Below are 14,867 nucleotides of genomic sequence, written 5' to 3'. Positions count from 1 at the left end.
CCCCGCGCCGCCGGGGCCGGGCCGGGCAGCGCGGGGGCTCCCCGGGCGGGCGAGGCCGGCGCCCGGCTGGGCCTGGCGGGCGGGACGCGCCGCGGCTCCTCCTGTTCCTGCCGCGCCCTCCCCTTGGCGCCGCCGGCCGGGCGGGCCGAGCCGGGTCCGCGGGCCATGACGGCGGGTGGCCGGGCCGAGGGCGCCGAGCCCGACGCGGCGCGGCCGGCCTCGCGGGGCGCCCGGGTGCTGTCGGCGCTCTTCTACGGCGCCTGCTCCTTCCTCCTGGTGCTGCTCAACAAGGCGCTGCTGACCACCTACGGGTGAGGCCGGCGGGTCCGCGAGGCGCCGCGGCGGGCGGGCGGGGGGACCCGCGCAGGGACCGGCCTTCTCCGGCCCGAGGTCGCCGCCCAGCGGAGGGGCCCGCTCGCCGTCTCGGGGACGGGCCCGCCCGGTGCTGCGGGAGCCCGGGAGCCCGGGAGCCCGGGAGCGGAGGCCCGCGCTGCCCACAGCCGCGAGCAGGTCTGCGGGAGCCGGGAGACCCGTCCCTGTCCCTGTCCCTGTCCCTGTCGCCGTCCTGAGATGGGCGCCCAGTGCCGACCTCTCCTTCCCGCCAGCACCTTCCCGGAAACAGGGAAACCATCAGAAGTCGGCGTGATGTCACTGTTTGGATTAGTGTGAAGTAAACCCGCACATCTGTGCTCCCTGAGCCGCGTGACTCGGCTGGCGGCGGCCGCTGTCCCAAAGGGCTGTGGACTTAAACCTCGGACAAGGCCAGTCAGCACTTCGCTCAGATGACTACCAAGGTTAATGACGTCCCGGGGCTTGGCACGACTTGTCACAAGTGGAGTCTGTAAACTGTCCTGTGCTTTGAGAATTTAAGGTTTAAAAAAAAAAAAAGAACAATGCCTAAAGAGACCTAAGAGCCCCTTGGGCTTTCTTGTTTTAAAGTTGGGAAAACCAAGGCTCCTGAGCTCCCAGGTTGTGCCTCCAACAGATATTTACTGAGCAATATCTGAAAGTAAACAAGCAGCTTTAAGAATAAACCAGGCAATTTCAGACATGACCCCAGAGGTTGGTGCTGGCATGTCCCGAGCAGAGGGGGCAGCAAGTGCAGTGTGCAGAAGTGGCCATGAACTTGATGGGCTGCTGCGGGAGACAGGAGAAGGCCACCAGGGCCAGGAGTGAGGGACTGCCGCCAGGTCTGTTGAGTAATGTTAACGTGCACCTGCACCAGGCTCCTGGCCAGGCCCCGGAGTGGAAGTGAACCTCAGGTGCAGGTCGCTAATCTCCCATGGAGCTGACAGATCCCACTGGACCCAAAATAAACTGTACATTTCTAAGATGTCAGATGTGGCCAGGGCTCTGGAGAAGAAAATACTGCAGAAAGTAAGTTAGGGAGTGTGGGGGAATTTGTGGTTTTGAGTGTGTATGGAGGCTTCATAGGTAGGTGTGATTGATGAAATCATTGGCTGCTGGGGCTCTAGAGGCGACCTTTAGCCTAGACCTCAGTGGAGTGAGGGAGCCACTCTGGGAGATGGGGGAAGAACATCTGAGAGGGATGGTTAGGCAGACAGTGTAGGACGATGCCTGTGTGAGATGGGAGGCCGGAGGAGTGTCAAGCAGAGCAGTCTTAGTCACTCAGGCTGCCACATTCACACCAGATATTGGGGGACCAGGGTGAAGAGGGAGATAGTGATAGTTTTAATTTTAGTCTAAATATAGGTGGGGGTTCCTTTAACCTTGGAATGACATGGTATAATTTGTGTGATAAAAAGGGTTACAGGCTGCAGGGGGTGATCCCCTGATCCCCTGGTCAGGGGAGGAGGCTGTTGCAGTGTCCTAGGTGAACGTCCAGGGGACAGCTGACTGGAGGTGAGGGATACAGGTAGGGTACCTTTGGGTGACCCTATGGCTGTCTTTTATTTCGGTGGTCTTGTGATACAGCCCTGGCCTAATTGTAGATATTCTTTACCAGGCCTTGCGCTACTTAGCTTTCTGTCTCTGTGACAAAATACTTGAGACTAAATAATTTGGAGGAGGAAAGATTTATTTTGGCTCACAGTTTCAGTCCACGGTCACCTGGCCATTGTTTCTGGGCCTGTGGTGAGCAGAGCATCATGGTGAGGAGCCTGTTGTGGACAAAGCTGCCCACCTCATGCTGACCAGGAAGCAGAGAGTTTCCTTTATGACAGAGCCTTTCCCCAAACCCATTGCATCTGACCCTGTGAATGGATGAATCCACGGATGGGCTCAGAGCCCTCCTGACCCACCAGGCACCTCTCAAAGACCCCACCTCTGAACACTGCTGCACTGGGGACTGGGCCTCCAACACACGAGCTTCTGGGGAACATTTCAGATCCACATCACAACAGGCTGTGAGCTGCAGGTCGCTCCCTGGTGTCCATAGAAAACACCAACCCTGCCTCAAAGAAATTGAAACGAACCTAAACCTAGATCATTTCACACACAGAGTGCAAGCTAAGGAAGGATAAAAGAAATCTTCACATCTACAAGATTAAAACAAGAGAATGTTGTTGACAGGCTTCATTGAGAGTGGTCAGGACTTAGGTCAAAGGAAGGCTGGGAATAAGGCCCCACCTGTGTCCTGGCCTGAGTGGGTGCTGACTGGCCAAGGGGTTAGTGCTTCTAGAAACACAGTCCTCTTATTGGAAGGAGGGACCTGTAAACCCTGGTCAACGCTTTGAAGACGCAGGACAACATTCCACCAGAAAGAACCGTGATGAGACATTCATGCTGCAGCCTTTTCACACTTTAAAATATTGAGAGCCAGGGCTCGGACTCTTGCTCAGGGGTGGAGCATTTGCCCAGCATGCATTAAGACCCCAGATTCCATTCCCAGCACTACAAAAAAAAGCAAATGGAGTTTTTGCCCCAGGAAGGCGAGAGCCCTTGTAACCTTTGTAAATAAACATTTTTCACATTTCTGTAATGCAATATGTTGTACAGTGGGAGAGCTCTGTTCAAACAACATAGTTCTCCTCTTTCAAAATGCACGAGACACATGTTTTTGAGGGGAGGAAGGCTGTGGTGATTTGTTTCAACAATCAATGGTGGAAATCTGATCCGAGCATGAGCTATTTGAGGAGAGAATCTTGTGTAGACGACAGAAGGAAGGACCTTTTGCCAGTCCCCTCATTCACAGGGTCGTGGGAATGTAGTTTTGGGGATTTCCCCCCCCCCTTCATTTTGGGCAGATAGATTCCGATTAGGGTACAGAACTGATGGGTGTCCCTAGTTGTTAGTTTTAGTTCATTGTCATGCTAGATTTACCTGGCTGGAAAAAGTGGCTTTGGAAGGATGTGAACTATGAGACCCTGATGGGACTGGGGAAAAAGCAAGGTTACCTGAGAGTCTGTGGCCAGTGGTTATGCTCATGCTTCTTTGCTATCAGGTTCTTGAGATCATGCAGGTGATCTGTAATTGCAGTTGTGGTTTGGTTCCCCCCCCCCCTTTTTAATGCTATTGTCTGTGCTGTGAGAGAATTCACTAATGATACTTACTAAAAAATATGGAACTTAATTATACTCAGTCTGTTAGGGTTTAGGTATGTGTCCCCCAGCAACTCATGTGTGAGACCTTGCAAGAAGGTTTAGAAGTGAAATAGTTGGGGTATGAATCCTTACCCCACCATGAGTTAATCTGAGTGGTATACTGGGTGGTACTTGTAGGCAGGTAGGGGTGGCTGGAGGAAGTGGGTCCCTGGGGGCTTGCCTTTGGGGTATATATTTTGTCAAATTGTTGAGCAGAGCTCTCTCTCTGCTTCCTGGTGCCATGTCCCTCCTCCACACTCTTCCCCCATGATGTTCTGCTCCTGAGGAATGGAGTTGGCCATCAATGGACTGAGACCTCTGAAAACACAAGCCCCCCGATAAACTTTTCTTCTTCTAAAATTGTTCTTATTAGGCCTTTTAGTCACAGCAGTGAAAAAGCTGACTAAAACACAGCCCAACAAATATTTGCTCAGTATTTGCTGGGTTTACTTCATGATTCACCGCAGGGCTTTGATCCCCTTTAACACAGTGGCTTCCAAACCCGTTTGGTTGCCTGATTGACTTGGAGAGGTTTTTATAAAACTTACTGAATGGGAGTCTCCAGCTGTGGGAATTTACAGGGCTATATTACAAAGCAAAAACCAACACCTGATTTTCTCTTAATTGGGTAAAAACCTGGTTCTTTCCTGGAGACGCTGCCCACTTCTGCCCACCCAGGAGAAGCTGGATCTCTGACACCCAGAGGGGGAGCCGCCATTGGAGGTGGGTCCTCTTGGCTCCCCATGGCTCATGGTCTGTTGAGACTGGATTTTCCACTGCCTTTCGTCCCCTCTGTGATGGCTCCTGCGTGCCTTCTGTGACCCATCCCGGAGTCTTCTTCCTCTCCACCTGGACCCTGGTCGGCCTTCCCCAGACTTCAGAATCCATGTGCTGACCCATTCTGAACTCATTCCCAGCACTTCCCGCAGCTGCTCCCAGAACCCTGCCTCTCCAGGACATCTGCTGCAGGTGTCCCCTAGGCCCTGACCCTGCTGTGCCTCCTCCTGCCTCATTTCTTGCCCTATCTGTCTCTCCTGGTGTCACTTCTCTGGTCCCTCTGGGAACTGCTCTTGGATGGGCGAGGGAGCGTCCCTTCTCTCTGTCCGTGGATGTCCTTGTCACCTACCCTCCTCCTTTAAAGCTGGAGTGGCTCTCAGTGTCCTGGGTGGAAAGCCACATCTGTGTTGGTAGGTTCCACTTTAGATTGTGATCACAGCCCTCGATGGGACATCCTGGTGACCTGCAGATTGCTTTTCTTGTCTTAGGATGCTCTTTCATGCGTCCTGATTCATGCTGAAACCCACCATGTGCCACCCCTCCTCCCTTCTCCTCCAACCCTTCATTGAGAAAATAGAAACTGGCAGATGAGACCCCTCCGTCTCCTTCCTGCTGAAGTGTGGCCTTATCTTCTGTGGGAGGAAGGTGGAGCTCCTTCCTCTGCTCCTCCCTTTCTCCTCTGTGCTGGTGGCTTCCCTTCTACCAGCTTGAAAACGATGCTCCTCACACAGGCATCCTCCTGACCCCACGCCTGCCCTCTGTCTCCCTACCTTTCAGAGTCCTGTCCACTCCATTTCCACTTCATCCACTCCTACAAGAATTCAGCTCAAAAATTTGAGATAGCTGGATGCGGTGGTACGTGTCCATGACCCCAGCAGGGCAGAGGCAGATAATAATGATCCATATTCCCACAATCTGGAATAAATATATTGAAATATCTCTCTTCTGTCTTTTTTTTTTCTTTTTTTTAAAGGAAAGCCATTCTGGGCCTGGGGAGTGTAGCTCAGTGGTAGAGCACTTCCCTAGCATGCTGAAGGTCCTGGGTTCCATCCCTGTATTGAAGGACAAAAAAGTCATTCTGTTGTCATCTTTGTAAGAAATTAAAAGAAATATTAAGTTGAAATTTTAAAAATGTATTATGATTAATATTAGGCAATAATTTCAGACATCTTTTTAGATGGATGAATGTACATATAGATACACAGATGGAGACAGGGACACATAGATTGCATCTGTGTGTGTGTGTGTGTGTGTGTGTGTGTGGTGTCTGATGATGGAACCGCAGTCCTCTTGCATGCTAGGCAAGCACTATACTGCTGACCTGTAGCCCCAGCCCTTGAATTTCTTTTGATAAGAATGGATCTATGTTACAGATGTTACTTGTTTGCTCATTTATTTCTAAATTGTTTTCTTTAATCCAAAAAAGAATTGGAAAAAGTCTGCCTTTATTTAATTATTTAGCTGTTTGTACGATGACCAGGTCTTTGCCTTTTGTTATGAGAAGTTTCAAGCATTCGGAGACATAGAAAGCAAAGTACAATGGGCTCCCACATGCATGGCCCTAGAGCAAAGTACTCCCTTCCCCAAGACCACTGAAGGCAGGTTGCAGGCCTGGGGATGTGTACTGTCCTCTCCTAACCCATGGATGCTCTACACTGTACCATTTTCACAAATACAACACTGTCCTAAAATAATCTAACACCTCATCTATAATCATCCTATTTGTCTCTAGATGTTTCCTTGGCTTTCTTTTTTTGGGGGGGTACCAGGGATTGAACTCAGGGGCGCTTGACCACTGAGCCACATCCCCAGCCGTATTTTGTATTATATTTAGAGACGGCGTCTCACTGAGTTACTAAGCACCTCGCCATTGCTGAGGCTGGCTTTGAACTTGCGAAACTCCTGCCTCAGCCTCTCAAGCCGCTGGGATATCAGGCATGCACCACTGTACCCAACTTGCTTTCATGGATTTTTAAAAACCACTTGAATTACATTCAGGCTTATGCAAAGCATGTAGTTATGTCTTTTCAGTTTATTTTAATCTGAAAAGGTCTCCAATACCACCCCGTTTTTCATATGGTCTTGGAAAAAAATCATGTCAGTTGTTTGGTAAAATATCTCACATTATGGAATATGAATTATGTTCTGAAGTCTCGGTCCACTTACTTTTCTTCCATCTTCTGAAAGTTAAGTTGGGGGCTTGATTTCATTCCGTGCAAACATTTTTGGCAGGAGGACTTCATGGCTAACACTGTGGACTTCAGATCACATTCCTATCAGAGATTGGTCCACCACTGTTCATGTGGGTTGTATTTGAAGGATTATCTCAGTTGGGGATCTCAAGTTGCACTTGTGAAATTTTCTTTTCTTTTCCTTCTTTCTTTTTTTAGAGGAAGAAAAATTTATTTTGGCTCATGGTTTCAGAGATTTAGTCTGTGGTTGGTCAAGTCCGTACCTCTGGGCCCAAAGTGATAAAGAATGTCACAGCAGAAGGGCATAGTGAAGGAAAGCAGCTCAGGACATGGCAATGGAAAGGAGAGAGAGAGAGAGAGAGAGAGAGAGACTGACCCCCCCTAGGACACGCCCCCGTGACCTACCTCCTCTATTCACTTCCCACTTGCCTACAGTTACCACCCAGTTAATCCATATCAATGCATTAGTCCATTGATTAGGTTACAACTCACAATCCAACCATTCTACCTTTGAACAATTCTTGCATTGCCTCACATAGAAGCTTTTGGGGATACCTCATACCTAAGTCAAAATATTCTGTCCTAGCCCCCAAAGGCATATGCCAATCTCACTATTCAAAATATATTTGATCAATTTCCAAGAATCCCTATAGTCTTAAGAGTTTCAGCATTACCCAAAAGTCTAAGTCCAAAATCTCCTTGAGGCTCAAGGCAAACTCTCAGTATGAGCCCCTCTAAAAATCAAAAGCAAGTTACACATATCCAATATGTGACAGAGTAAAAGTTTCCACTCCAATAAGGGAGCAATAAGGGCACAGAGAGGAAGGATGGAACCAAAACAAGATCCAACACCTCCCCAGGCAGACACGTCCATGTCCGGTGTCTGGGGCACCTGGCACCATGATATTCTATCCCAAGGACTTGTGTAGTTCTGCCCCATGGCTTTTCTGGTCGCAGCCTGCATGGCCTCTCTCTTGGCTTGTTTCTGCTCCATTCCTTCAGCTTTTCTCAGCAGATATGCTGACGTGCCACATTACGGGCATCTCTTGATCTCGGGGGTCTCCACTGTGACTTTGACTTCCTCCTTACTTTGTCAAGCATTGCTTGCTCAGGGGCAGCCTGAAGGACCCTGACTGCCCTGCACTTTGCCTGGTCTGATCTCTAACTTCAGCATCTTGCAATCCTGCAGACCCAGCACCGCATGGTTGATGTGAAGGTCTGCTACCATCTCAAGAAGTAGCCAAGTCTCCTGGGACCATGGCTATAGGTAGCAGCCCGTGTGCAAGCAAGTTCCCCAATGGTCTCTTCTCAATGGAATTTTTACTTTTACACTCTTGAGCCTGACATGTGTGTGATCTTGTCAATTCTTGAGATGCCCTCAAGCCACTTTTCCTATTATCTCTGGATAAAGTATTTAGTATCTCTCTAGTGGCTGTAATGTCCTTAACAACCACAACTTCCCTAGCCCCAGATTTACTCTCACTTTTCTGGATAAACTGCAAGTTTTTCAAATCTTTCTGTTCTGCTTTCTGCTCTTAATTATTATCGCAGTAAACTTATCTAAAAACTGCCAACACTATTCAGGCCACTACCTGACTGCTGTGCTGCCTTGAAATTTCTTCCACCAGATTAAGTAGTCTGTCACCTTTAAATTCAGCCTCACAGAAAGTCTCAGGACATGGGCAAAATGTTGACAATTTTTTTTGCCTGAATATGACATGAATGACCCCTAGTCCAATTTCCAATAGAATCTTTCTCTTCTGAAATCTCATGAGCTCAGTCTTTACTGTCCACAGCCGTATCAACACTCTGGTCTTTTGAGTTTACACCAGAATTGCCCATTAAACTCCACTTACAACAATCTATAACTTTTCCAGCTTGCAGCTCTCAACTTTTCAAAATTGCTCTCACAAATTCCAAAAAGCTTCAAAAGCTCTGAACCACATGATCAGGTGAGTCACAGCAACTACCCCACTTCTCCATACCAATTTCCATTTTAATCATTTGTTACTATTGTTGTTGCTGTGACCAAAAGACTTGCCAAGAACAAACTAGTTTATTTGGGGCTCCTAGTTTTAAAGGTCTCAGTCTGTAATTGGCTGACTCCATTGTTCTGGGCTTGAGATGAGGCAGAATATCATGATGGAAGGAAATGACAGAGGAAAGGAGCTCAGGACATGGCCCCCAGGAGAGAGCTCATGTGTGAAATTTCACTTTAACTGCATTCAATGGAGAAATGAGAAATTGCAGTTCAATTCAAAGAACTGTTGATTTTCAAATATTTTTATCCCTCAGGGTTTGTAGGGGATTGATTCAGGACTCTCAAGCATACCTTATTCCCAGATGCTCAGGTCCTTACATAAAATGTGGCAGTCTTTGCATATAACCTATACATATCTTCCTGTATACTTTAAACCACCTTTAGATTACTTAGAATATCTAATACAATGTACATGCTGTGTAAATAGTTGTTATACTGTATCATTTAGGGAATAATGACAAGGAAAAAGTTTGTGCATATTTAGTACAGATTCATTTTTTTCCTGAAAATATTTCATCCACAAAATATTTGATGGGGAAATCACAAGTATGGATTGTTGAGTACACTTTCCCAGATTTTCTGAAATTCCTTGTGCTTTTAGACATGAAGATTCAGTATGTATTTTTCCCTTCATGATAAGAAGACTAATTTCTCATTTACCTTTGAATTATCTCCTCTCTTACTGAGTTCTTTGCACCAGGCCCAGCAATCAGCCCTGGCTGGCCGTGTCCACCTGTCTCCCCTGCCTGCTAACCTTGCAGAGTGTGTCTTTTTCCCTGGCTGGCACTGTGACCCTGCGGGAGCTGGCCGTTGTTTCCAACAGTGGCTGTCGGGTTCCTGGTGTGGTGTAGGCATTTCTTCAAGTGGCAGTCTAGCTGATTGGTCCTCACCTGGATTCCTGAGGTCTCGGTGCCCTCTTTTCATCTCCTTTGGCTGTGTTATGTTTCAGGGTTGCGCTCTTGTTTACTTATTCTTACCAGGGGGTCTGTAGCCTGAGGGGACTAGGAAGCGTCCTCATCCCCAGGCTGAGTTTTGTCCTAGCTGGGCTCTTTGTCCATCTTCTCCGTTTTGTTGTTTTTACTGTTTTACCGCCTGCTACCCTTGCTTTGTGTTGCGGGCTTGTCCTCTGGGATGCTAGGAGTGTCCTGGAGGATGTTCCTGGGACACAGGCACAGGCAGAGGGAGAAGCTGGGTGGTGGCCTAGTCACAGGAAGGCCTGATCTCAGGGGCTCTGTGCTGGGATGGCTCTGCAGGGTTGTCTGGAATTGGGGTGAGGCCCTGGCCTTTGGATCCCTGCATAGACTGTGAAAGAACGATCAAGGCTTGCCATCGGGAAAATGCCTGTTTATTGAGGAACAGCTCTGCACATTTATAGAGCGGGGGTGGGGGGGTGGTCTGACAATTGGCATGGGGTGCTTTTTGATTGGTGGGTAAGGATCATGTGAGCCAGCAGAGCTCACCATTGGATGGTTCTTCTTGAATGGGGAAGTTAATCTTTGGAGCTGGGGTGACTCCCAACAGACTGGCCGTTGGAACACAGGTCTCTTGGGGGTGGGAGGGGTGGGGTGCTTTTGACAGGACTCTTCTTCACCATCCAAGGAATGAGTGCTTCTGTCTGAAAGGGGATACCTGGTGGCACTACCAGCTTCCGCTGGAGTTCACTTTATTCTCACGGAGGTTCTGTTCAGCCATTCCTTCCTTTTTCTCTGATGGGGTACATTGGTGCTCTGCTCTTTTCTGACCCTGCCTGATACAGGTGTGTTTTCTCTTTGAACAGATTGAGGACCAAGTGTTTGGGGAGATCTTAGCTTTCTTACTGCTTTGAGAGAATGTCTGGGAGCCAGAGAAAGTGGATGGGCCAGTTCAGGTAGTGAGCTGCCCTTTAAGTATGGAGTGAGGTAGGGACCAGGCTCAACCCCAAAATGTCACACAATCTCATTTATTATAAATGAATCCTGACAGCTAGTAGAGTCACACCTACAATTTTGTTCTTTTTCAAGATGGAAAAAGATTGTCTTTGCTGTTTGCCTGTCTATTCAGTTTCAGGATCAACCTGTCAGTTTCCTGTTGGTGTTTTGACTGAGGTTGCATTGATTCTATAGACCAGTTGGTAGGTAACGGACCTCACTATGATGTTGAGTTTCCAACCTGTGACCTTTACTTAGATCTTTAGTTTTTTTAAAAAATGTCATCTTAATGCTTCTCTCTGTAGAGATCTTCTTGCAATCAGTGCCCTTTCTAAGGTTATTTTTATTAATTTGAATAATTTATCATCAGACTATTCTAGATTTTCTACATAAACAGTAATATCGGCCGTTTTACATACAAGGATAAAAGAAAGTTTCCAAGTTGAACAATGATCAGTTAATAAAGGAAAGAAAAATGAACAAATGAGAAGTGAATAAATCTGGTATTGTTTCCATTGTCTAAGGTTTTTTAGTAATTCTTGTCACTCTGTTTTCTATATTGTCTTCACATTTTTCTGATGTTAAACTGATTTGTTATTCTGTGTTTCTTGTAGTTTCCCATCACCAATTGTTCTTGGAATTGGTCAGGTAAGTGGAAAAAATAAATCGGCCTCTTAACAGGTCATTGGTGTACATGATGATACTTTAAGTGCTTTTGCTTAAGATTATGGTTTAACAATTTATATAGCTGGTGTGAGGCCAGAGGATCATGGGATTATTGGTGAGACTACATGAAATATTGACGCAAATTTTCTTTTTTTCCCCTACAGCATTGGTTCTTATATATATGGTCCCTGCATCAGTGTCATGTAGGAAACTTTAAAAGAAAACCCTTTTTTTTTTTTTTTTGTACCAGGGATTGAACCCAGGGGGACATAACCACTGAGCTACATTCCCAGCCCCCCCCCTTTTTTTTTAAAGAGGGAGGGGGGAAGAGAGAGAGAGAGAGAGAGAGAGAATTTTTTTTTTAATATTTATTTTTTTTAGTTTTTCGGTGACACAACATCTTTGTTTGTATGTGGTGCTGAGGATCAAACCCGGGCCGCACGCATGCCAGGCAAGCACGCTACGGCTTGAGCCACATCCCCAGCCCCCTCAGCCCTTTTTATATTTTATTTTGAAACACGGTCTTGGTAGTTGCTTAAGGCCTCCCCAAGTCACCTAGGGCCTTGCTAAGTTGCTGAGGCAGGCTTTGCACTTGTGATCCTCCTGTCTCAGCCTCCCAAGCTGCATGCCTGGCAGAAACTTTTTTTAAATATAAATTATTAACATCTATTAATTGTACCAACTTGTGGGATTCACTAGAATTTTTTGTATATGCATATATCATGCATTGATCATTTTATTTATTCTATAATTAGGAATAATTGTATTTGTGGGAAAAGCAACTCCTGATTTTTAAGTTCATAATTGGATTTGATTACTCTAAAGCAGGGGCTGGAAGACTCCAGGCCTCCAAGATCTGGTGGGTGTCAAATGAGAGTGGTCTGGGGCCCGGGAGGGACAGGGGAAATACTCGTCTAGCCTGTAGTGGGCATGGGATACCAGGTGGAGTCGCTTTTTGGGGTTGGGGGGTAGAGGAGATGTGGTGGGGCCACCATAACCTATTCTCAGACTTTGGGGGGTTTTTTAAGAGAAAGAATGAATTTGAATTTTTAATCACATCTCCAAACTCACAAATGCTGGCAATGGATTCAAATTTTTATTAACTATGGGCCAAACAAAACACATTTACGATTTTCTTCCTCCAGTGTGTGCTTTTTCCTCTCAAGTGCCAGCATGGCCTTTGATGAGCTTTCAAGCTAGCCTGTTTGGCTCTTTTTAAAATTCCCCATTAATGTGACTTTGTGGCCTGTAACTATTTTGGCCATATTTTCAGTAGACAAGCAACAACAGGCAACAAAGATTGATTGTTTGTTTTGATTTTGCTTGAATTTAAAGGGGGAAACAATCCTTAAAATTATGGAAATTATATTTGTTAATTAAATTTTTGATTGTGAATCAGGAAAGCCTGTCACTTATATGAATAAACATTATTCCAGTTAAACGTCTTGCTAATTAGTAACTGTGCAGCATAATTTTAGGGATAAAAATTATCATAAGAAAATGATATATTTCCTTACAGCCAAAAACATTTGACTAAAATATAAGTTGTAGAAAAAAAAGCACTTTAAAAAAGATCAGTGCATATGTAATAGAGCCTCGGATAATCCCAAAATTAAAAAAAAATCCAGTGTTTTTTAGCCCATTAGTTTATGCTCAAGTATGTATGCCTTTCTGATTTGCAGCTTGTTATGGGAAGAGACGATTAGACCTGGAAAAAAAAAAAGATATGTGGGCCTGAGGGTGCACGCCCGTAATCCCAGCTTTTGGGGAGGCTGTAGTCAGAGGATTACAAGTTAGAGGCCAGCTGGGGCAATTTAGCAATTCTCAAAATGAAAAATCGGAAGGGCTGGGATGGAGCTTGGCAAGCTCAGGGCCCTGGTTCAACCTCCAGTACCACCACCATAAAAAAGTCCGAATTGCATATTTAACTGTTAATTTCTTCAAGAAATATGAAGTGAAACAAAAATATGAAGTTTAATTATAATTCAAGGTGTGTGTGTGAGTTACACAAATCTATGAAAGTATTATTTATAAACTTCTTAGGATCAAGATTTTGGGGCTGGGGTTGTACCTCAGGGGCAGAGCGCTTGCCTTGCACATGTGAGGCCCTGGGTTCGATCCTCGAGACCACCTAAAATAAATAAATAAAATAAAGGTATTGTTTCCATCTACAACAACAAAAAATTTAAAAAAACCTTTGAATTACAGTCATGTTAAAGCATTTCTTAAATTTTTGCAACCTAATATAAAGAAAATGGAATGTTTTAAAATTTGCATAGAAAAATGATAATGAAAGTTTTATAAATTTTTTTCTTTTATCTCAAAATAACAATATGGAAGATTTACAATTTCATGTGTTCCATATTTACAGGATGTGAATGAGATATTTTTGCTATGCCAGATATTTTTGCTATGCCTGAGGAGAAAAAGAAACCCATTAAATTTTTTTTTCTGTTCATTTGTTCTAAGTTTTTCTTCTGTTATAGAAAAAATAGGACTTTTTAAAAAAAGTGTGTTTATGTGTTTAACTCTCCTAAATTTTTTTTTTCCTCTCTCCTGAACTGGTCCATATTGGGGGAAGGTGCATGTGCATAGATATGGGAAATGTGGTCCAGGATCAATGTGTGGCCTCCCCAACTGTGGTCAGTGTCAGGGACAACATTCCCTTTCTCCACTATCACTGTTCCTGGGTCTCTGAGAGAGAGAGTGTGTGTGTGTGTGTGTGTCTACTCCATGTTGGACATTTTGCCTGTAGTCTGGTGGAATCTGTCTAGTAGCAAGACAAGAAGTTTTAGCATTCTGTGAAATGGTTATTTATTTACTTATTCTTCCTGGAATCTGGAGAGTGAATTTTTTGTGGCTTTTTTTTTTATGTTTTCTTCTGATAATGCCATTTTACCTCAAGCAGTCTTCCCAAGAGTTTTGCTAAAGTTTCTCTTCTTTCCTTTAGATGGCAGCCACCATAATGATATTGTATGTGTCCAAGCTAAATAAAATAATTCATTTCCCTGATTTTGACAAGAAAATTCCTGTAAAGGTAGGTGATGGAAGCAGTGGTGGAAGATGTGAAAATAATTTAGAATTATAAATTGACCTGAGAGAGCAGCCTGGTTCTATGCACCCTGTTTAGACCAGGTGGAAAGGTCTTAATAAAGATATGCACCCCTCAGTTGTCCATTTAGGTAATGCAATAACAGTTAAAGTATGTGTTTAGCACCTAACATTAATACTATGTATCTTCCCAAATGACCAAATTCTAAACCAGGAATTGGCAAACTCTTTTGGTTATGGGCTGGATCATCTCTATTGCAACTACAGGCAGCTCTAGATAATATGCAAATGAGTCGGTGCAGTGGTGTTCCAATAAAACTTTATTTACACGTACAAGAGGCTGGACTTGGCCCTTGGTTCTAGTCTACTGTTCCCTGTTCTCAGTTGTAGACTCTGTTGATAGAAACTCTGAGTGGAATGGAGAATACAGCTGGATAAATGTTGAAAAAAAAAAAAGGAGATTTTTTTTTCCATGTGCAATTAGAATCATGAGGTCCACTATTTCTTCTGGGATTATGAAATAAACACATTTTAATTGAACAGTTGCAGAGTGCCAGACATTAGGTGGGCATTTAGTTCCACAGGCAATTTCATATGTCAGGTGACATTAAATGATGATGACGGCATTTGGCTTTGAGGAGATATAATCAGATAGCAGTCCCTTGAGGGTGGATGGTTTACTCCTGTGTCT

General features: G+C 45.2%; 1 protein-coding gene across 6 annotated transcripts in view; it reads left to right on the top strand.

Annotated features, from left to right (window-relative positions):
* The first annotated feature begins 153 nt into the window (after positions 1-153).
* Slc35d2 (solute carrier family 35 member D2) overlaps positions 154-14,867 on the top strand; it is a 49,453-nt gene continuing 34,739 nt past the window's right edge. Inside the window, exons 1-3 of one of the 6 annotated variants that reach the window (XM_046462709.2) lie at positions 154-311; positions 11,074-11,107; positions 14,076-14,162. In XM_046462709.2, coding sequence (XP_046318665.1) covers positions 166-311; positions 11,074-11,107; positions 14,076-14,162 — 267 coding nt within the window. In that variant the 5' untranslated portion in view covers positions 154-165. Of the gene's footprint in view, positions 312-423; positions 795-822; positions 1,378-10,592; positions 10,663-11,073; positions 11,108-14,075; positions 14,163-14,867 lie in introns of those variants that run through there. The other 5 variants (XM_046462713.2, XM_046462710.2, XM_046462714.2 and 2 more) reach the window with 5 other exon arrangements.

The sequence above is a fragment of the Marmota monax genome, unplaced genomic scaffold (genome assembly GCF_021218885.2).
Source record: "Marmota monax isolate L192 unplaced genomic scaffold, Marmota_monax_Labrador192_F-V1.1 WCK01_AAM20220418_F8-fsc00180, whole genome shotgun sequence".
Lineage (NCBI taxonomy): Eukaryota > Metazoa > Chordata > Mammalia > Rodentia > Sciuridae > Marmota > Marmota monax.
The sequence above is the reverse complement of the archived record's forward strand: the minus strand, read 5'-3'. Positions and strand labels throughout refer to the sequence as shown.